The sequence below is a fragment of the Hydra viridissima genome, unplaced genomic scaffold (genome assembly GCF_058129835.1).
Source record: "Hydra viridissima isolate aposymbiotic clone 2 unplaced genomic scaffold, HvirCarnegie_v1 scaffold_9, whole genome shotgun sequence".
Classification (NCBI taxonomy): domain Eukaryota; kingdom Metazoa; phylum Cnidaria; class Hydrozoa; order Anthoathecata; family Hydridae; genus Hydra; species Hydra viridissima.
The window spans coordinates 4487217-4510954 of NW_028324308.1; the positions used below are offsets into that span (position 1 = coordinate 4487217).

General features: G+C 29.1%; 2 protein-coding genes and 1 pseudogene across 5 annotated transcripts; all 3 read left to right on the forward strand.

Annotated features, from left to right (window-relative positions):
• Window positions 1-1306: 1306 nt before the first annotated feature.
• Window positions 1307-3538, forward strand: LOC149883658 (uncharacterized; annotated as a pseudogene). The gene is made up of 2 exons (XR_016455934.1): window positions 1307-2421; window positions 2539-3538. The product of XR_016455934.1 is annotated as an uncharacterized LOC149883658 (transcript).
• A 12-nt stretch (window positions 3539-3550) lies between these two features.
• On the forward strand, window positions 3551-4811 carry LOC149883659 (uncharacterized). The gene has a single exon (XM_090098778.1). The coding sequence runs from the start codon at window positions 3551-3553 to the stop codon at window positions 4550-4552; it is 1002 nt and encodes a 333-aa protein (XP_089954904.1). The 3' UTR covers window positions 4553-4811.
• A 6680-nt stretch (window positions 4812-11491) lies between these two features.
• LOC145185073 (uncharacterized) lies at window positions 11492-23159 on the forward strand. 3 transcript variants are annotated; one of them, XM_090098758.1, is made up of 24 exons: window positions 11492-11689; window positions 11975-12374; window positions 13884-14115; window positions 14340-14653; window positions 14770-14816; window positions 15031-15136; window positions 15400-15528; window positions 15675-15851; window positions 16016-16371; window positions 16474-16552; window positions 16677-16855; window positions 18722-18794; window positions 18951-19192; window positions 19522-19750; window positions 19834-19890; window positions 20029-20124; window positions 20249-20319; window positions 20440-20599; window positions 20693-20863; window positions 21058-21236; window positions 21336-21673; window positions 21819-22042; window positions 22229-22529; window positions 22887-23159. In XM_090098758.1, the coding sequence occupies exons 2-24, from the start codon at window positions 12084-12086 to the stop codon at window positions 22940-22942; spliced, it is 4107 nt and encodes a 1368-aa protein (XP_089954884.1). In that variant the 5' UTR covers window positions 11492-11689; window positions 11975-12083; the 3' UTR covers window positions 22943-23159. The 3 variants fall into 3 exon arrangements, with proteins under 3 accessions (XP_089954884.1, XP_089954886.1, XP_089954885.1); XM_090098760.1 differs by lacking the exons at window positions 11492-11689; window positions 11975-12374 and adding an exon at window positions 13311-13424; XM_090098759.1 differs by lacking the exons at window positions 11492-11689; window positions 11975-12374 and adding an exon at window positions 13451-13620.
• The last annotated feature ends 579 nt before the right edge of the window (window positions 23160-23738 follow it).

A 23738-nucleotide genomic window follows, 5' to 3' on the forward strand; every position in this document is an offset into this window, starting at 1 on the left:
ACTATTATTCTTTTTTTTTGCGAACCGTGATCGCTGCGTATTGTTACAAATATTTTGTTTTAAACAATGGAAATTAAATTATATAAAAGTCTGTCGGATTCGCCGAAAATCTTTGGTCTCGCCTAACCAATCATATCAACTTACTTTTACTTATCAAAGATAAAAGTAGTAGAACCAAGTTTTAAGCTTAATTTTATCTAGATAGACATTCTTGGTATTTTAAGAAATAACGCGGACGATGGAATGAAATTGAAATCATTTGTTTGACTACTTTAGTACATGCATAACTTTAGATATAATAAATAATACAAAATATCAACTTGTTTTGTAGCTATTTGGAGCACAATGGTTTCATGTCCAGAGAACTATTCCATCTACTATGTTGCTGTAGACTTCCAGTTTAAAAATATTAAAGAATTTTATATATTTATGTTTAACAACAGAAATATATACAGTTAAGGATTAATAACTTATGCATAAAACTAATGTAAATACAATTTAAATAAATAGTTTGTCACAGTTTTAAAGAATTTAGTAAAGCCAATTTGTGGCAAACCACAAGAATAACTAAGTATTTAATATTAACATAATATGATTTACCAGCTATATATAAACTAATTTTTATTTGACAAATTCAAATAGGTTATTATATGCTTTTTACGACCAATTAAATAATATATGAAATATAAAAAGCGAAAACATGAAATATCTGGCCGCATTTTACAAGATAATTATAAATTTGAATAACTTTTTAAAAGGTTTGCCTTTATTAAATGAATTATAAAAAAGTCCATTAAAAGAAGCCCACACTAAAAAAATAATGCATAGTGGAATATATATTATGGAGTTTATAAAGTAATCGAGGCACGGCCTACTTAATAACAGGCCTGAAAGACGCGCGCAAAAAAAAAAAACTCTCAAGTGTACTAAGGCGGGAAACCAGGTTTTTTTCAGCGAAAACTGCATTTATGCTTTGGTTGATATTTCGTTCAAAAGCCAAAAAAAAAGCAACATATTTGGTATCGTTGGAAAGATTTTTCAATGCACTTTTTGATGCAATTAAAATATATATTTTATAAGCAACCTCCAGGACAGAGTTGGGGTTAGAATAAAGCCAATATTTTCTGCAAAACATTTTCGCGCACAAAGGCTAGGGCTCATTTTTGCCTAAATTAAACTTCAGAAAATCGGTTGAGCTTTGATACATATAACCACGTGAACATTTTGCAATCGTATTCACTAAAAAGTAATAAAAATTTATAAATAAATTATGGTTCGGTTGCGCCAAAGACAATTGGGTAATTCCATGTCAAAACAACAAGTCGAGATAACCCACCATCTCAGAAATACTTGATTTTTGGCACAAATGTATTTAATACCGTCGTTAGGAATAATCAAAAATAATTTGGAGCCAATTTCATTATTTTGAGAGTTATGGGTCTTTGAAGTTTGAGATTTTTTACATTTTTTTTATTCTCCGCGCTCTTAGCAACGTCTATAGCAACACTTAAATGTTAAAGTATGCACAGTTACATTAACTATATGTTTACAAAATTTAATAGGCATAGAAACTTTTGAAGAAAGAAGTCAAAAATCATTACTTAAAGTTATTAGATCTTATATTTGAATAAAAACTTTAAGATGAAAACCGGGTTTTTATCAATAATTTTTCAGTAAACATGTATAGTTTAAGATTAATTGCAGAAAAGGTATTGATCTATTCATTTTAAATCTTTACAATAATAGTTTATATATAAATACCTGTAAGAGTCAAAAATTATTTCACTGTTTTTTAATGCACATATCTATTTTATTATTGTTTTATTTTTGCAATTTTATTTTTGCATTTTTATTTACCGTTTTGGTTATAATCTCCATAGAGAGATTATAACTAAAACAAATTCTCACAAAAAAATTATAATTTCTCACATAAGTATTATTATATATAATACTCAAATGTTAGAACCATTTGCTCCATTTAATTAGTTAGACAAGAAACCAGAAATTCATTTTTATTTTGAAAATAAATAAGTGTAACAGCTATGATTACACTTATTTATTTTAAAATAAAGTTTTGATTATAATACTCATGTTAGAAATTATTATTTATTTAATGTTGGTTTTAGAAAAATAAAATATTGAAATTAAATATTTTGATAATGGCTGGAACATCACAATGCTCTCTTGGATTGATTTTAAAATCAAATTGTCACAAGTTAACATATACAAACCACATTGGAATAATATTTTTTAAAGATTTAGCTCCAGATGAGCAAAATTTAGTTGCGCTGAGGTCTGGTGTTTCTCCTGATTTGATTATTGACTTATGTTTTCATCATCAAAAGTTCTATCTTGAGAAGTTCCCTGTGTTTCAGAATAAATGCTGTGATCCACTGTTAGTTCACAAAAGACCGTGCAAAGGTTAGTAAAGCTTGTCATAAAGTTTTTTATAAATGTTACTTTGTCATAATTTTAAGGTCTTTATGTTTGTTAATACTAGGCATATTTTATTTTATGAAGTTATATTTTTTAATTTAGCATCTCTCAGAGTAGTCACGTTAAGAACCATAGCTTTAAACAACAGGTTCAATATTGTACCTGGTCAAAAAATTTGTACAAATTGCTTAGTCAAATTAAAAGCTTCCACTGAAATTAATACTGATAACATTGATATTTCTGATGATTACACAAATGAAAGTATAAATAAAGAAAATGTATTTCACGTTCAACAAGAAGCTGATATAAATAAAAATAGACAAGAACTTTCGGATTGTCTCAGTATAATTGGCGTGTCACCAGTCAAGCTTCATGGACAGCCATTTGCGAATCGTATGAGTATTGGGAAAAAAAAAATTAAAACTATTACAACAGTTTTCAAAGAAAAGTTATCAAGTTCTTTAAAAATTCCATTGACAGAAGTTGAAGTTTTTGATAATGAATATATTCTTGATTTAAAAAAAAAGTTGTTCAGTTCGAAAATATGTTAGTTTTGATAAAAGATAAACTTGAAAAATGCTGTTCATTTAGGGACAAAATTCAAATATTGACTTTGTGCCCACAAGAATGGTCAATTGAAGCAGCTAGTGAGTATTTTGGTGTTTCAAAGTATCTAATAATAAAATCTAGATCTTTAGCAAAGAAGGAAGGAATTCTTGCAGTTCCACAAACTAAGCGAGGTAAAATGCTCCCTGATCAAATAAATACTTTAGTAAAAAATTTTTATGAAGATAATGAAAACTCTCGCCAGATGCCTGGTCAAAAGGATTTTGTAAGTGTTAGTTGGAAACTCCATATGCAAAAGCGACTACTTTTATCAAGCTTAAAAGAGTTATTTGTTTCATTTAAAGTTCGATATCCACATGTAAAGTTAGGTTTTTCCAAGTTTTGTGTTTTAAGACCTAAATGGTGTGTTTTGCCAAACTCATCAGGAACCCATTCTGTGTGCATTTGTATCTACCATCAAAACATGAAGTTAATTCTCCTACCCGTTAAAATTGATTACCATGAACTATATAAATTTATTGTTTGTGATATGTAAAACAAAGAATGCATGTTACATCGATGTACACAATGTCCAAAAAATACATCTAAATTAGAAGAAAAGCTATTCGAACTAATAGGACAGTTTGAGGAAGAAGATACTATCGAATTTAACCAATGGGTTACTACTGATAGATCAGATTTAGTTATACAGCTTGTAAGCATACCAGATTTTGTAAATATGGTGATGGAAAAACTAGTCAAGCTAACAGCACATTCATATATTTCTAAATGCCAATCTAAATATTTAAAAAATCTTAAAGAAGAACTGCCATCAAATAGTGCAATAGTTCTAGGAGATTTTGCAGAAAACTATAGTTTTGTTGTGCAGGATGAAGTACAAGGTTTTCATTGGAATAATCTTCAGTGCACACTTCATCCAGTAGTTGTGTACTATAAAGAAAATCAAGTGTTGCAATCCACTTCATATTGCATTATATCAGATGATAACAATCATGATGTACCAATGGTTTACGAGATACAAAAATCAATTATCAATAATCTAAAGCAAAAGATACCCAGCATTGTAAATGTGATCTACTTTTCTGATGGCTGTTCATCTCAATATAAAAACTGCAAAAATATTTTTAATCTATGTCAGCATAAATCAGACTTTGGAATAGATGCAAAATGGGTTTTCTTTGCAACCAGCCATGGAAAGCAACCTTGTGATGGTATAGGAGGAACAGTTAAACGGCTTGTAGCTAATGCTAGTTTGCAGAGAGTTTCTACAAATCAAATATTAAACTCACGTGATATGTTTACATATTGCACTAACAACATCAAAGGTATAAACTTTATTTATATTTCAAGTGAAAGTTTGATAGAAACAAGATTATTACAATCTGAACGATTTAAAAATGTAAAAACAATACCAGGAACAAGAGACTTTCATGAATTTATTCCTGTATGTCAAAATGAAGTTAAGATGAAATACTGCAGTGATGACACTATCCCTATTTTGACTTACAAGTTTAAAAATTGTGAGATGCAAAGTGATGTGCAAAGTTGATGTGGGATTTAAATTTATGCACCAACATGGCCCTTGAATCTTAAAAAACATTTGCTTGCTTCCTTTTATCAATTATTTCTTAGAATTGACAGTTTGCATATGTCTATGATATGTATATGACAATATTTTTTCATTTGTTAACAAATATTACCTAATTTTGTTTTATTTTACAGTCCAAAGAAAAACAAAGGAATATGTGAAGAAGTTCACTGATTTGAATATAAATTTGTCAATTCATAAAAACATGGAATTCAAAGAATTAATGTGTTTTGATATTTAAAATTGAGTTTATTTACGGACATGAATACTATTCATAGACATGTATGTCATGAATATTGCATTTTTATACCTAAGTGAAAATACCTCTTATTTTTGACTAGCTCTGAGTGAAAATGCCTGTTTTTAATATTTAAGTATTTTTAATTGAGTTTATTACATATGCATATTGTAGTTTTACACATAAGTAAGAACTCTTACTTTCTGGTTGTGCCTAAACATAAATACCTATCAGTTTTCTGTCTCATTCTCAATATTCTTTCAATCAAAAATAAAAATTAAATTTTTTAGATTAGTGAGTCGAAAAACAACTCAATTTTTTTTTTTTTTTTTTTAGGTATTTATATATACTTTAAGAATATGAAGTTTGGAAATATATAGATCATAACCTTTTCTGTAATTCCTCTTATAGTAAGCCTGTTTACTTTTAAATTTTATTAAAAATGCCAGTTTACTCTTTTTGATTTATTAATAAATATAAAAAATTATTATTTCTTAGTATAATTTTATGGTTTAGCATCTAATAATATGTGGAAAATTTCAAATTATGAAATAATATAGTTAAGGTAACAACGTATGTATTGACATTTTCTTGTTACTAAGGACGTTGCTAGGGGCGCATGATAAGTAAAAATGTTACAAAGTTTTGAATTTTAAACGAGCATAACTTTTAAAATATTCCGATTTGTTTAAAACAACTTTGTGGAATTCTTTTTAGCCTAGTTAAGTATCTTTGTTGAAAGAATTAAGTCATTTAGAGATAGTGGGTTATTTTTTTGAAATTTTGTTGTTGTTTTGACACGGAATTACCCAAATGTAATAAAAATGAGTCGCGGTTGTATTTTACTCGGTTATACTTCCTCAATATTCTCGGCTGTAGTTTTCGGTAAATTTATTATATAAATTATCTTATGCGTCATTCACAACAGAACTATTTTTTAAAAATTGCTTATATATACAAAAGAAATTATTGACGCCAAATACGATTTGCATAATCTTAAATTATAAAGTTCTCGGTACCGAAGCTTACCGCGGTATGCATAAGTTATTAACGAAACAACCAATCGAATTTAACTAAAGCTATCGGCTTTTTTTTTTTTTTTTTAGAAAAAAACTGGTTTCCCGCCTTAGTAAACTTGAGCTGTTAGGCGGATATTTTGTAAACAAATATGTCGATTTAAACAATTTTGTAAACAAATAAGTTGAGTTAAAATTTAAAATTCGCTATACCAGCTGCTAAATTGCTTGTTTTCAAATTTTGAGAGCTGTTTATTTTAAAAACCTTTTAAAATAAGATAATATTTTTTAATCGATTACTAAAAAAACAACACTTTTCTTTAATAATATAAATGATTTCTTTTCAAATTTCACAAACTTCACAAAACATATTTTACATAGATTTATATTTCTGCTCCGCTATGATCATTTTTGTGACAATTTAAGTACTTTTAAAGCTGGTTCTTTTGTCGATCGAGATGAGTAAAGCTTGTTATAGTTGTTAAATAATGTTAGTATTTTTCCATGAAACTTATCTATCTTTTCAAATCCATAAAATTTTGCTATCATCATTGTTATATTTATAAAACTTGTCCTACAAACTGATGACATGATGTAATGAAAAAATACATAGCAATAAATCACCCATTGACACATATTGTCTCCAAGTATCTTCAAGCCTCCTATGTTGATTTCTTTAGTAAATTCTCCAAATTCGTCTTAATAGAACTGTGTATCATATTCATCTACATCATTTCTACTGATGTATCCTGCAATATAAACTAAAGCCATTTTTATAGACTTAGACAAAGCTAACTCCATATTTGAAAGATTATGAAACACAATGAAGGTATTGTCATCATTTAGCGAAAATCCACATTTCAAACAAGCATGTTCACAACTTGTTTGAATTCCATCAAAATCTGTGTTTGAGTCAAGGAGAATCTTTGGTAAGTTGTTTTACTCTTTGTCCTTGTTTTTTAGGAACCATTTTTTCAAACATACTTGCTATATCAAGTAAAAATTCTAATTGTTGATCGTTAGGGTTATCAAAGACAGCCCTTTTTAAGTCTTTGTTTTAATGTCTTCGAACTGACTTTTTACATTTAGGATTTTGAAAAAGTCTACAATTTTTTCTATAAAATCAACAGCTCCACCTGAATCCTGCATTTCTGGATGAATTTTTAGTTATGTTAACGTTTCAACACAAAAAATCCTGAGACATAAAGCAACATTCTGTCGTTCTATAGGTTTTGGACAGATAGAAACTTCATTAAGCTTTGATAGTTTCACAATAGAATTATTTTCTAACTGAACCAGCTTCTTCAAGTCAACCCACTTTTCAGTTTTTTCAAGGCCGCAGTCAGAATACTTTAACTCTTGCATTTTTTCAGTTAACCAATTGTTTCTGATAGATTTGATTAGATGTACATAATCATAGAGCAAAAAAAATGTTTTCAGTTGTGCGTCATGGAGAAATCAAATTGAATTTTTTAAAGAATGATTGATTTACTCTATTATTATCAAATAAAATTGCAGCAGTAATGCCATTACATGAACGAATCAAATTTAACATATCAACAACTTGTTCATATTGAAAATCAGCACTTAAACAATACACTGGCAGTACTTTGTACAGAAACCTCTTTCCTCCTAATAATGAGCAAATCATAAAACTCAAAACAGTGGTTGCATAATGTTCTGGAGTATTTACTGCTTTTTCAAATAAGTTACCCTTTGATACGTTAGTTGTGGTTTTACATAAACTTCATCAATTATATTAATTACATTTTTTTGACGAGGATCTTCTAGTTGCCTAAAATATTTGTTGAGGAAATCAAAATCCTCTAGCTTACTAACCTTAGATATAAGTTTACCAACTGTTACAATACTTGGCATTTCATAGTCATCTTTAATACGACTGTAAAGAGATCATGAAATTGAAAAATACTCAAAAGCCCTACTTAGAATTTCTGGAGAATATTTTTTATTACCAACAAATGTTAATGCATGCATGTTAACAACTTGTTGTAGGATGATGTTTTTTTTATGATCCATTTCAACGGAATGTAAATATCTAATAGCTTCTAAAATTTGTAAGTAAGATGTAATTTTATGTATTCGATTACTGCACAGTGGTATAATAGAGCATCTAGATCTAAAATGAAAACCTTCAAATCGCATATCAATTTTAACTTTTAAAAGAAACTGTGGAATAGCAGAGGTATCAATATAATCCTTACTTTGGACTATTAAACCATCATCCACTGTAAAAGATGTTACTGGAAATGGAATAACTTCTTTGCTTACTTTTAGGCAAAGATCATCAAAACAACTAATTTCATACAAATCCAAGTGAGCTGAAATTTCATCAGGTTTCATGTTACGCGTAGATGGTAGTGGTTTTGTTGTTGTTCTTTTTGTTGTTGGAGGTGTAGGAATTTGACTTTGAAATACACAGATGAAAATAGTTGGTGGATTTAAGGGACGAATTTTACCATGAACGTGACAAGTTTCATAATTAACTGGCCAATTATTTTCACAAATGAATGTATTTGGACCATTTGGAATGTTTTCTCTTGGAATAGATCTAATCCATCTTTCTCTTTCTTGAGGATTACGGTTTTTGTTTGGTAATTAAAAAAGTTTAACTTTATGTTCTTTATCATAGTTTCCTCTACAACCAGTTACACAACAGTTGCGCGTCTTTCAGGCCTATTATTAAGTAGGCCGTGAGTCGAGGCAAAAAAAGGGCGACATCGGAAAAATACTAAAAAAATGCACAAAGTTAAGGCTGGTGAATGAAGGACCAAGGAATTAAATGAAACCAGATCTTGACAAAAAATTTATTTAAGCTTTTTTATATTTCGCTAATTATCCTTACAGGTCTAAATTATCATTTACTGGTTTTGTTTACACGAAAAAAAGTTCCAAAATTTACAAATGTTCATCTTGAAAAAATGATGAAAATCTGTTCGTGCCGACAACTAATTTCCTTTACCTTGGTGTATTTTGTTTAGTAATTTGTCAACGCGTAAAGTAGTCATTTTATCCAGAACAGTCTTATTAAACAAATGCTATGTAAGTTTAAACTAATACCACGTGATCAGAGTTTCTGTTTTAAAACTGTGGGCAGCCATTTTATTAGACTTTTTTGTTGACGGGTGAAAATTTAGAGTTTGTCGGAAACTCGCATGGCTCGCTGATTTCTGCGGCCTCTTTAATGTAAAACAATGAGTTGCACGTCTATCTCTTAAACGCCCATGCTGGTACATTTCAAATTAGAACTCACTTTGTGCTATCTCCTTTTTTAAAATTTGCTTATTATGCTTATTCGTTACAACTTCGAAATGGCTTATCAAATAAAGTGGGAAAAGAACGAGAATCTTTTATATCCAAACAAGGAAATTTATTTAATGCTTACTTGTTCTTCTAAAAAAATGCTGGTTCTAACTAATCAGTCACCTGACTTTATAATTTGGTAACAATATGAAGATGGCAGACTACGAAACCGTACAAAATGTCTTTTTTTTCCATGTATTGTGCTGGGAAATACTTTCGTAGCGTTTTTACATTTTTTTACAACGATTCTTTGCAGTTTGAGAAAGAGTGTAATATTCATTTGATTGATCATTATCATTTTCGTAGAGCTCTTTTTGCTCTACAAAATTATGCTAATCGTCTTTTTAATTAGTTTAATTTTTTATAACTTTTTAGGTTAAAAATAGAATATCCAGGAGCAACATTTTCAATGCCTGCTCTTCTTCACTTTTCAGCGAGGCTAAAAAGCTGCTGGAGCAGTATACGGAAAAGGTGTCATAGGTGAGTCTACAGCACGGAAATAGTTTGAGAAATTCAAAAACACCGATTTTGACGTCGACAACACGTCTGGCAGCGGAAGACCTTCTGAATTCGATGAAGAGCATCTTAAAGCAGTTTTAAAGGAGGACGATCACCAAACAAGTCGTGAATTGGCTGAAAAAATGAACTGTTATCATAAAACGGCTCTAAATCATCTTCATTTAACAAGATTTGCAGAAAAAAATTGGGAGCCTGGGTGCCTCACGAGCGTAACAAAAACAACAAAGAAAATCGTCTTCAAATTGTTCTCGACATCTTGCCAGCCTTCTTGCAACACGCGGTCTTACAACACAACAACGCCAGGCACCATGTTGCACAGATTGTCAAAGCTGCACTCCAAGAGCTTGAATGAGAGGTTCTTCAGCATCCCCGTATTCTCCGGACCTTACACCTACGGATTACCATCTTTTTCGCTAACAATCAAAACATATGAGGGGCGTTACCTTAAACAATGAAGAGGACCTTTAAAACTGAGAACTTCTTCGATACCAGACTGGCCGATTTTTGGCGGAATGGCATCAACAAATTTGTCAAGAGGTTGGAGGAGGCCGTAAACAGCAACGGCAAATGCATAATTGATTAATTTTTTGTTATAACTATTGATTTTTGTTTAAATGTAAGTCTTTGATAAAAATGCGATGAACTCATTCAAAAACAACCAATTAAATTCATATTCAAACACTTTTTGGATTTTAAATGATAATAGCAAAAAATGCTTTTTGTGCTAAATTTATAAAAAGGAAAGTAAGAGTGAGGACTGTTTCAGATTCTACCAGAAGAAAATATTCTTATCAACATTTTTTGGAGAATGAAAGCATTATTAACAGAGTTGTTAAAAAGTTTTTATAGGAATTCTAAGCATTTCAAAACACACAAGCTGGCCAAAACACAATATCGTCGTTATTGTGAATCTCGTTAATGAACTTCTTTTATTTAATCAGACATTTGGAAATGTACACATCCTTGTCGACTGCTTGCCCGAACGAGCGATTAATGCTCTAAGAATCCTTTCACAGACAAGGCTATCCAAACTAATAACTTTGGTTAACATTTGTTTTTTCTTTTGAGTTTGACCTCATTAGGCGTTGCTTCGAGATCAAAAGTATAACATCCTGCTTTGCCAGAAAGATCAGTTTTGCTTAAAAGAAAAATATGACTCGTCAATGATCACAATGTTTTTCCGAAAAAGTGCAACCCATTTTTGCCTCTTAGGATGCACAGCCCCCCCCCCTTTCTGAGCCGATACTTTTTTTTTGTGCTTTAGTTTTTTTTTACAATAATGAATGCTTGTCTTTTCGTTGATAATTTTGGATATATAGTGCTGGGAAACGTTGAACTTCTTGGCTGAACTACGCTGCAAAACACCATCTTTCTTACCAATCATTTTTTCTACGCGTTTGATCAATTTATTAGGCATTTTCCTTGTAGCCCGGCCACTTCCGATCTTTCGCTCTGGTCCTATATTATACTCTTTTTGTTGCAGCATTGTAAATGGTCGATTTTGGGATATTTTCCATACGGAAACGATTAACAATAAACGTTTTGTCCTCTTTTGGATGTAAATCCAAAAAAGTGTACACTCGCTTTCGGAGTGCTTCTTGATTATTCAAGCATGTTTAAATAAGTTCTGAAAAAAAAAAAATATAATAATAATAAAGATTATGGTATATTGTAGAGGATTATATTTGCAATATAAAAAGGTAGGATTATAAAATTATAAAACATTGTTAGTCATATTTATTGAAGCTACAAAGTTTGTCCGGATTTTTAGTTGTCACAATTAGTTATTCACGTTTATAGCTTATTGAAATTTTCTAGATCTTCAACATGGCCGGTCCGCTGTTGGTGGCACTCATACTGTTTATTCGTTAGAAAAACGGGCTTACGACATCGACCTCATGAATATCACAGAAATCAGAAAATTTACAACTTTAGATGAATTATGCGCCAACCGAACAAGGCAACTATTATCGGGATCTTACATTAAAATACCCAGAGAGCAAGGTTAAGCTTCTTTTTTTAAAAAAAAGTTAATTTATGCTAATGTATGTTAGCCAATACAGCATGAGTATTATCTAGTTTTAAAAAAATGGCTTAAAAATATTGAAAAATTTTGCGCAAAAAAAAATAACAGATTGCAAACCCATCTCATAATTATCTCATAATCATATCATATTCGTATAATTATTTTTTATTCGTGTTTTAAAGAAATAATCGGTAAAGAGCATCAATTTTATAAAACTGACCTCATTTCTATTCATTAATATTTATTTAAATTGTGATTTTTAGTTGCAATCATGAAATATGCAAAATGGTTTAACTTGACTACAGCTTAGAAAAAAATATATTCATAAAAACTTTTACTTATCGTAAATTTTAGTCGCTGTAAAAAAAAAAAATGATCGTTCTTCTGGCCAGTTTTACATTTTTTCAACTGCTGTTTCAATTGAAATGCGATATAACTACAAAAGATGATAAGTTTTATCTCTCTTCCTACTCGCAGATATTTCAAACATTTACAGACAATCTTGGTAACAGCTGGAATAGAAAAGCAGATATAAGTAAACTGGAAGTTTTATTAAATGACAAGTTAGATATGGGTAGCTTTAAAACATGCTACGATTCCACCACAACCACACAAAATAACCTAATAAGAAACATCTCTACAACATTCAAAGAAGTTGCAAAGGTATAATTTGAAATTCTAATTTCAACCATTCTACTCAAGGGAATGATTTATATAAAGAAGTTAATGCATGCATTTTGCTGGTTATAGAGACTTTACATATTATAAATCTTTTCATAAATTGATTTCAGATAGCGTAGTAGATATTTTAAATAATTACTTTTAGACAGCGTACGAATTTTTTAGGACTAACATTAAACCTTTTGAAAATATAAGCAATTATTAAAAAATTTTTAAGACCTTAAAAGCCACAAATGATAAACATTATCAAAATTGAAACAGAGATGCTTAAGAAAGTTAAGTTTTACCTTTTATTTCCCTAAAATGTGCGAATATTCTGTTATAAACTTAAATGCCATACAATGATTCCTTTTCATCAGAAAATAATAGTTATGAGTGTCAAATTTCAATTTTATTAATTCAAATTCATAGTTTTCCTCGGCCATGAAATTAGCAGAAATAAGTAAAAGTTAGCAGTTTTTTTTTGTTTTATTTTATTTTTTTTTTACTTTTATACTTGGTTGGGTAACCTTTCTGCTATTTTACTACTTTCAAAAGGCGCGCTAAACTTTCAACTAAAGCTTGGCTTTAGTTGAATGTTTAGCGCACCTTAAAAAACCTCTACTAAAATCAGATAATAATCTGCTCTTAGTAGAGCTTTTTTTTAAAATATTATTGTTCTTTTTATGTCTCCATGTGTTGTATTGCATCATAAACCCATTTCTGAGATCTTTCCAATACTTTCTGCAAATTTTCTGATTTTTCGCTGTTTTTTATATTGACGATAATTTTAAGTAAGTACGACCTAATTACCAAAAATGTTTAACGCCCAAATCCAATAAAAATATTGTATTGTTTACACACAGTTACTTTTGATAATTTCAATTTTAAAAAATGCAAAACATTTTTTTTTTTTAAATAAATGTTTACAGAATGTGTGCTAAATACGTTTCCATATATTTGCAATAGAAATGACATTTTGGTTAAAAACTTTGGGAAAATTATTAGATTATAAGAATAGTGTGCTAATTCCCTGACCACCACTGTACCTTGGTAACAATTTACAATTCTACTAAATCTTAAAATTTTAATACTTTTAAAACTTATTTTCGCCATAAAATCAAAAAAAAATTTAATGCTTTATTTTGTAAACAAAAATATAAATGGCAGACTTTTTCCGAAGCGATTGACTTTCGTCTAGATCATTTCAAAGAAGTTTATGTTTTTATTCTGTAAAAAACTATAATTGGTAATTTGATTTTTTTTAAATTTTAACCTACGATTTTATGTTCCCATACCCGAGTTGTATCTGTATTTAACATAGAAAAGTCACCTTTTGGTATTACTAATAATCAGAAGATGCATTTTTGTTAAAGTAAGGTTCAGCTCAAAAAAATTTGCCTAGGTGGAATTTTAAGTTAAGTTGAATTCAAGCACACACAAACAAATCCCATTATAAGTGCATATAAAATGAATAATATAGCAAATATATTATTTAATATTTTGTTTTAGGAAGTTGGTTTTAACCATTTTCATCGCAAAAGTCCTCCTTTGCGTCCAAATTGCAGGTTTGAATATGTGATTCTTTCAACTGAGCTAAACATTACTAATCGTTTTAGAAATGACCTTTGTTTCATGGAGTTGTTCACAGGTGGAGCAGCAGTTGGTGACTATGATAATGATGGCTTTCAAGATATATTTTTTACAGTAGCTCTAGATCGCAGTGTACTTTATCGAAACAATGGTATATAGAGTATAATAAACCTTCATAAAATTGTTTAATACTTTTTAGTTTTTGCTTACATCAAAATAACATGAAATTCTGTTTTTATGATACACATATAAAAGTATATAAATTAATTTAGTTTTACATGGTTTAAAAATGTTTATGCAAAGGTTTTTTGTCATGCTCACAGTTTGATTAAAAAAACATTACCTTAAATGATTTATAATATCCAATTCTATTAGGTAATGGTACATTTACAGATGTTACAGTATCAGCTAATGTTGGTCCTGATCTCTATGGTAATGGTGCTGGTTGGCTTGATGTTGATGCAGATGGTGATCTGGATCTTTTTGTTACAACAATGGGGGATGTTCGTCATTATTTATATATAAACCAAGGTGGGCATTTTACAGAAGAAGCTTTAATTAGAGGTGTTTCAATGCAGTTTCCTGACAGGCGCAACTTAGCTGGTATGACACCAACATTTGGAGACTTTGATTTAGATGGTTATGTTGATATATATGTTTCAGAATGGATTTATCATTTCTATGGAAAGGTTAAATATTTTAGGCATTTATTTCAATATGTTTTTGTTTTCTGATATATTTTTGTAAAATATTCAAGTTCTTTGCTCTCTTTTGTCACATAAAAACAGTCATATTTTCCTTTTAGGTTTCAGCAAATAGACTTTTGAGAAATATTGGATCAAAAAAGCCAGGGTATATAATATTGCAAAATTTCTTTATTGTTAGTTTTCTTAATTTTTTATGTATTAATGTTAATAAAAAATGTAGTTTTGCCATAATCAAATAAAAACTGTTAAGTTTTTTAATAAATCTATGGCTCCCATATGCAATTGATAGTTACAAAACTATCTGATATTAAAGTCTCTGATCAAGAGTAAATTTCTTGATCAGAACTCTTTTTAATTAGATATTTTGAAGATGTTACAGAGAATGCTGGCCTTAATATGGATAGCTATTGGGAATTTTTAAATCGCCATGATTCTGGAACCTTTGTGTTTGGTTCATCATTCACTGTATGTAATTTTTTCTTATTATGCACTACTTACTATACTAGCTATACAAGGATTTGAAATGTTATAAATATTAAAGCTCAAGTGAAAAACTGTTCAAGATTTAGGATGTAAATTCAAGATGTAAATAAAAGTTCTTTGAACTTGCCTTTTAGCTATAGCAAATTAATTGAACAGTTGTTGTTCAATTGTTACTTGCCATGAGAATTTGTTATAGCATTTTATTACTATTGAACTAATTATTTTATTAAGACTTTCCAATTAAGGATTTTAACAATGATGGGTGGCCAGAACTTCTTGTTTCTGGTGATTTTCGAGGCAGTAAACTGTTCTGGAATAACAAAAATGGAACATTTACAGAATGTACAGTTGGTTGTGGTATTGATGGTGCCATTGTATGTGTTACTTTTCTGTTTGTAATTACTAATTCTCCCATCAAAAGATTATTTGATGCTTTTCTTAATAATGAACTTTTAGTTGATATTATGTAAAAAAAAAAGTGTAAACAAATGATAAAATTCTGTAACATTACTTTTGGAAGAATGCCATGGGTCAAACAACTGGTGATCTAAATAAAGATGGCTTTAATGATGTTATGTTAGCTGGAGTTTACTTTACTCCTGGTGCTTGTGCTTATCAAAATTGTCTGTTTGGATCCTCTGGTAATGGATTATTTCAAAACAACAAAAATGGGTCATTTTCAAATATTGCTAAAATTGTAATTATTAGCTTTCTTCTTGTTTTTAAAATAATACTTACAATTTTTAATACTTTCAACTTGTAATTTTGTTAATCACAGATTCTATTGGCAGCTGTTAAGTGTAAAGTGCTTTAACTTGTTGTTTTGTTTTTATGTTTTTATCTTATTAGTTGTTTTTACAGGCTGGAGTTCAAAACAGCAATTGGGCATGGGGAGCATCTTTCATTGATTTTGACAATGATCACAACTTGGATATTGTCACAACTAGCGGGATGGACACATTCTCTACTTCCATGGATGATGAATATACTAAAGGTAAAATGATGCTCTTTCAGAACATAGGAAATCAAAACATGGCAGATAAAGCTTTTGAAGAAGGAATGCAGTTCAATGGAGAAGGACGCGGTTTATTAGTTTTTGATTATGAAGAAGATGGAGATGAAGATATATTAGTAGTGCCAAATGTTGGCCCTGTTAATTTCTTTAGGAATGATAAAGGCAACAAAAACTTCTGGCTTCGTGTTGAAGCAATGCATATGTGGGTTCTTTTTTTTTTATTAGAATGTTTTTGTTGTTGTTGGTGTCCAGTGTTGTAACTGGTAAAGTTTATATTAGCTGTAAATCACATCATGAATTTTAGATGTGCCAACAATCCCAAAAAATTGTGTAGCAGTTATGGAGCTAGAGTATATGTTACAGATAAAACAGGGTTAAGTCAGGTATATAATCTCAATTTTTCTATTTTAAGACTTATTTTAATTTTGCAAAATGATTTTATGTTATTATTTTAAACAATTTAAATGTTTATTTTGCAATAAATGATTGATTATTATTTAATTTCAGTCTTGGTCAGTAGGTTCAAAGACTAGTCTTTTAAGTCAGAGTGAGTTAACCGTGCATTTTGGTTTGGATACGCTAAACAGCCCAGTCATTGTTCGTGTATTTTGGCCCCAGACTAAACAAGAGTTAACCATTAATGATGTTCCTGTAAATATGAAAATAAAAGTCATCAGGCCCCAAAGGTTGCTATTTGCTTGGGAATATTCAAATTAATACTATTCTAGATTTTAATAGATTTAGTTTATAGTCTTTTATTAAATATTTGTGCTTTGATGTTGAATTGGCAGCAATTGTCTATGGTATATTATGGGGGTGGTTTAAAATAGTTTATTTTAACCAAAGTATACTTTTATAATTATCAACCAAGTCAAGAACTTATAGCGTTATATATCTAGTTCAAGATCTAACATATATCTTCTTCATGTTTGATTAATAAATTTTTATTATTGGTAGTTAATAAGTTTTTAAAAAAGACTAGAGGTATTTCTTCGGTTTTTATTTAGCAATTTAAAAATTGTAAAAATGATTCTCTTTTATCAATCTCTATTGATAAAAGAGAATCATTTTTGTATAAATAATTAAATTATAGTAATCAGCTTTATTATGTTTATATTCTATTAATAATGTATTCAGGAGTACGTATGTTGGAATTAAATAATAATCAATCATTTATTGCAAAATAAACATTTAAATTGTTTAAAATAATAACATAAAATCATTTTGCAAAATTAAAATAAGTCTTAAAATAGAAAAATTGAGATTATATACCTGACTTAACCCTGTTTTATCTGTAACATATACTCTAGCTCCATAACTGCTACACAATTTTTTGGGATTGTTGGCACATCTAAAATTCATGATGTGATTTACAGCTAATATAAACTTTACCAGTTACAACACTGGACACCAACAACAACAAAAACATTCTAATAAAAAAAAAAGAACCCACATATGCATTGCTTCAACACGAAGCCAGAAGTTTTTGTTGCCTTTATCATTCCTAAAGAAATTAACAGGGCCAACATTTGGCACTACTAATATATCTTCATCTCCATCTTCTTCATAATCAAAAACTAATAAAGTAATAAGAGTATAATTAATGCAAAAAAACAAAACAAGGTGTTTGTAAGAATTTACAAAGAAAAGCCAATGTTTATAAATAAAGCAAGTTATTATTGAAATTCTAATTCAAAATTTTTAAATATTTAAAAGGTTTTTATATACAGTGTTTCTACAGACTTTCTAAAGTTTCTTAAAAAATATAAGAAAAAATAAGAAAACTAGATATAAAGTAAATATATAAAAAATAAGAAAACTTTTGATAATGTAACTTTCAAGCTTTATAACTCTGAAACGAAAAAATTTATTTAAAAAGATAAGTCAAAAGTGTTTTTAGTGTATTTTTTATAAGCTTTTAAAGGAATATTTAAAAACTATTTATATTAAAGAAACAAAGAGCAAATAAAATATAAGCATAATTTTAAAAAAACTCCTCTAAAGGATAATTATAATCAAACAAATAAACAAGGTAAAAATTTGTGACAGTTCCTTAACATTATAGCAAAACTGTAACATAATCTGTTACTAATTTTAAAAAAAACACAAATTTTTTCATATCAATAGTTAGCTAATTAAGTTCAAGTTTAATTATTAAATCAATGAGCTAATAATTAATTTTTTAAGGTATCAAGTTTTTCCTATTTTTTGCTTTGTGTTAATTTCGTATATTGTTTATATAAATTATTTTAAGAACTTTACCAACTTTTATATAGTAGACATGATTTGCTTGTGAGCAAGTATTTTAAAACTTTTATTGAACATATTTGATGATAAAATAAATAAATAAATATCCAATCATCAGTAATTTTAATTTTAAAAACTTAATGTAACAATATTTGATAATTGGTGCCATTTCATTTAAGGCTCAATTTATTACAGTTAACATAGAAATATTCTTAATACTTCTGTTAATTATATTTCTGTAAAAGTATGTCTGAATATTTTTTTGAAATCGTCTGAATATTAATTTTGAAAAGTCTCTTTTTTAGTGATCAAAGTAGTACAATTGTATGGAGCGCAGTAGAAGAATGCCCTTATTTGTTCATTAAAGATGTGTCACAGGTATTGTCTATGAGCTTTAATGTGTGAACACAATATGGCTGAAACCTTTAACATCTTTGCACAAAAAATTTTTCCTTTATTTTTAACCTTTTTTTTTTTTCAAATTTTAAATGATTTTTTTTTCAAGTTGGTAACTTTTCTAAAAATTTTAATTAGCCATCACAAGGAAAAGTGTCTATAAATCAAGATATGAAGTCTATAAATTTTGATCCATCACCTTTGCAAATGCTAGATGTTGGGATGCAGAAAATCAAGTATACTATTGGAGCAAAGCCAGATAGCTTAGATCTTCAAGATACTGCTGTAGCTGAATTAGATTTTAGAACACCAATTGAGTATGAAAATTGCAATAGTGGTTCTCCAGTAAACAACATTGTTACAAAGTCTACAGAAGAAAGGTTTGTGTGAGAAAATCTGATTATCATTCCTTTTTAACCTGCCTGTTGGAATTAAAAATGATAATGGTTATGTTACAACTTGCTCTTTGATCTTTTAGCGACAATATTTCTGATCTTGTGATTTATTTATGATTGGATTAATTTTTAAAAAATAATCAAATTATAAAAGTTATTTTTCTTTAAATTTTTGACTTAAACATATTTGCTGTGTTTTTATATAAAATCAATCTATTGGAACAACCATTTCTATTTGATTTTTTATGTTTTTTTACTTTAATTTTTTAAAATATTTTTTTGTGAGATAAATCTAGTTTTTATTCTTTATTAAGACGTCTTGATGGAAAATCAAATAATAAGAATAATGTTGACTGGGGCTCTGTATCTCAGCCACTTATACAACTTGCCCCTCGATCTTATAGCGACAATTTGTCTGAACCTGCTAGTGCTTGCTCAGTTGTTCAGAAAACAAATAATAAATGTCCATATCCAAATGAGTTAAGTGGGCTAGGTTCTAATCGACCTTCGCCACGGTTTATCAGTAACACTTTGATGAAGCAGGTACTTTGACAGTTGAAAATAAAGTAACGTTTTTCATCTGAGTTTATTTCTAACTATATAATTTTTAGTTTATATCTTTTTAGCTTCAAGATAAGTTTAGTAAGAGAAATTTAAGCGACTTAATTGTGCACTATGGCCAGGTATTAATAGTGATTTTTATTAGCAGTTAAATGTAAAACTTGAAAAATAGAAATCATTAAATAATAGTTAATTTGTGTAATTTGATAATTTTTCAGAAATTAATTTTTGACATAAGTAAAATCTTAAATTTACATTAGTTTATAAACCATGACACAGACCATGCTACTGCTTTGCCAAGGTTTGAACTTCAAAACTATGATAATGAAGTTTGGATGCCAATTACAATTCCTAAGGTAATGTAATATAAACATTTTTAAAAAAATTTATCAAAAGTTTAAGCTTTTCTTTTACTCATAAAAAATTTTTTTAACTTTATTGCTTATTGTTCTTGAAGTAAATAATATTAAAACTTTTTAGGGTGATGTTCATTTTGATCCTTACAGTACTGATAAGGAAACTATGCCTTTTTTACGGACACAATATAACAAGTATGACTTTCATCATATAAATTTCATTTATCATGGCTTTTTTAGATCATCAATGAAATCAATGCTTTTTTAGAGTATCAATCAAATAATTTCTTAATAAGTAGTTTTTATATAACTTAGGTGCACAGGCATTTATCCTGGAAATAAGGAAAGGCAACAAATAAACACCATAACAGCATTTATTGATGGAAGTATGGTATATGGTGTCAGTTTAAGTCGTTGTGCAAATTTGAGAGAATTTAAAGGTGGAAGAATGAGGTTGGAAAATAGTTTCCCACCGGTAATAGTTGTATCATTCTTTTTGAACTTAATTTTTAATAACTTTTAATTTACTTTTTAATTTAATATTACAGTTAACTTTTCACCGATTTAGAAAAACCTAGATGGATTTCCTAATGAAAATCCTACAGGGCGCCCATATAATCAGTTGTATGTAGCTGGAGACATTCGTGCTAATGTCCAGCCAGGTTTGATGGCTATGCACACTATATTTTTGCGTGAACACAATCGAATTGCTCAAGAATATCAGTATAAGAATCCTATGGTAATAAATTTGTTAAAATTATTTGTGCACAAAAATTTGATTTTGCAATTTCCAATTTCTAAATACAAGAGCCAAAAATTTAAATGTCCATAAATTCTGGATTTGAGTAGAAATAGTAACTATTTTGTTTTTTAATGCTTGCTATAGCGTTGCTTTAAAATTTTATTTGGTTGAATATATTTTCACTTTTTTAGGCATCAGATGAAGAAATCTTTCAGAAAGCACGTCGTATAGTTATTGCAGAACTGCAATCTATAACATACAATGAATATTTGCCTGCAATATTGGGTGGTAATGTTTTACCCCAATATACTGGGTACAATGACAAAGTTGATCCAGGTGTTTTTAATGAATTTGCTACAGCTGCATTTAGGTGCGGTTTAGTTCTATAATATAAATACAATTTAATTTTTAATTATTTGCTATGTTCTTTAAAGGGTAATTATTTATATGAAAATTATTTTATTTCCAGATTTGGTCACAGTCAAGTAAACTCTCTGATCTTCCGACTTAAACCAGATGGTACCCCAATAGAAGAAGGACATGGTATCTTGCGTGAAATGTATTTCAAACCTCATCGCCTTGAACGAGAAGGTGGTGTTGATCCATTGTTGCGTGGAGCAGTGTATTTCAGAGCTCAGGAAGTTGATGTATTAATGGTGGATGAGATGCGCAATACACTGTTTCCAACTTCAGCTGCAACCACTGGTACTCAAAGTGGCTTTGATCTTGCTTCATTTAACATTCAACGAGGTAGAGACCATGGGTTGCCTGATCTTAATACAGTTCGAAAGCACCTTGGTTTGAAAGGTACTATTTTTTAATAATGGTATTTTTATATATATAAAATAAGAAATTTTTGCAAGTCTGATCTAATTACTTCTTTCAATCTAGTTTTTCTTTCTTTTATTTGAGAATAATGGCATGACACTAACTCCTTTAAATTTTTTTTTAGTCTACACATCTTTCAATGAGATTACAGCTGATGAAGATGTTGCAAAGAAGTTAGAACTTCTATATGGAAACATCAACAATATTGATTTGTGGGTTGGAGGGCTTGCTGAAGACCATGTTCCAAGATCTGAAGTGGGAGAGACTTTCCACAAGATCATTTTAGAACAGTTCATCAGATTTAGAGATGGAGATAGATTTTGGTATGAAAGAAATCTAACTAAGCAAGTATGCAACACCTCTTATTGCTTGTTATCTCGTTTGTTGTAATGTGTTAAGGAAAAAAAATCTCAATTACTTTCTTCTCATTTAAATTCAGATTTAGTTACAAGAAATTTTTAAATCGTCATCTTTTTTTTCTTTTTTTTTTTTTTTTTTTTGATTTTTACATTCATTGTTAGAACTAATTTTTAGGAGATAGCTGAAGTCGAAGCACGAACTTTTGGTGAAATTATCAGACTCAATTCAGGTTTTAATGACTGCCCAAATAATGTTTTCTTCTCAGTGCAAAGCTGCTATGGTGTTAAAGACCATCAATGCATCCCTCGAGATCCTGAATCTTACAATAAAGAAGGTTCATTTATGTTAAATTTGAAAAGGGAAAATCAAGACCAAAGCGAACAAATTAATATTCTCACTTTTGTGACGTCATCATTTGGCGGCTTATCTATTCTTCTTTTTACTCTTATCCTAATTTGTTTAAAGATTAAGACAGGTATATAAATCCTGCTCATTAAAAAAATCTTTTTAAGGAGTTCTCTGTAAGTTAATTATTTACTTCAAGTTGTTTTCTTTTTTTGACCACCATCAAGTGCAAGTATCTAAAATTACTAATGCTAATATCATCGACTCAGATTTTACAATCTCAATTAAATTCCTTATAAGTTTGACAAGAAAGTTCAACAAAGTAGAAAGAGAGCTTATCGCCGAACAAACGACTTTTTATCTGATATTTTAAACCACCTACATTTTGTGGTGTCGCCCCTGTCCTTTAAGTGGCTTCTTCAGAATGATCATGAGGTCTTTACAGATTGAACTTATACATTTTTTTCTTTTTTTTTTTTTTTTTTAGAAACCAATCAGAAGTACACCTTTAAAAAAGATGATGTTGTTGAAGCAAAAGTGTAAATTTTCATAAGGTTAAAAACTTTCTTCTATAAGTGTGTCCTTACAGTCAGTGCCTTTGTGACGTGTCAGAAAATCTTCACTTTTGTGCATTTGTGGCTGTGCATATGAAGTTTAGAAGTTAGGTTATTACACTTTATGACTATTTACAAGAGCTAAAAAATACTAAAAAGTTTATATTTGTTTAAAATCATTCTAAAAAATATAAAAATTTTTTTCAGCTGTTTTATTTTTTTAAATTTTAAACCCCAAAGAAAGCTTTGCTTGTTCATGCAACTACACCGTAACTTGTAGTTATAATTGCCTGTTCAGGCTTCGCCTTTAACTTGTATCAACAATAAATGCACGTTTCTTATTTTTATTTTCTGTGTTCAAAATGGGTTTGAGTACCTGATTTCGAACTCGCAAGGGACCAATGATTTTGTTTGAAGTAGCGAATGTTCTATATAACCAAAGGTTTATAAAAATCATAAATAGGGTAGAAAAACAAGAATAAAAGTGGTTGTTAAAATTCTGTAAAACATTCAAATATCTTTAGACTAAAGTTTTAAAAAAATGTCAGAAATGGTTGACATTAAATTAAAGTTCTAACTTATTTTGTTATTTTTACTCATTTTCCCTCTAAAGCTTGAATTGAAAGACGGTATTTTTGCAATGGAATCGAAAAAGACGTTCAAAATAACCGGGATATTTTATAATAATTTCTTAAGGCAAACTCAAAGAATATAAAATTTGTTCGAAATTGCGAATGTTCGAAATAAGCAGTAGACGTTTTTTTTTTTTTTTTGTAATAAACCAA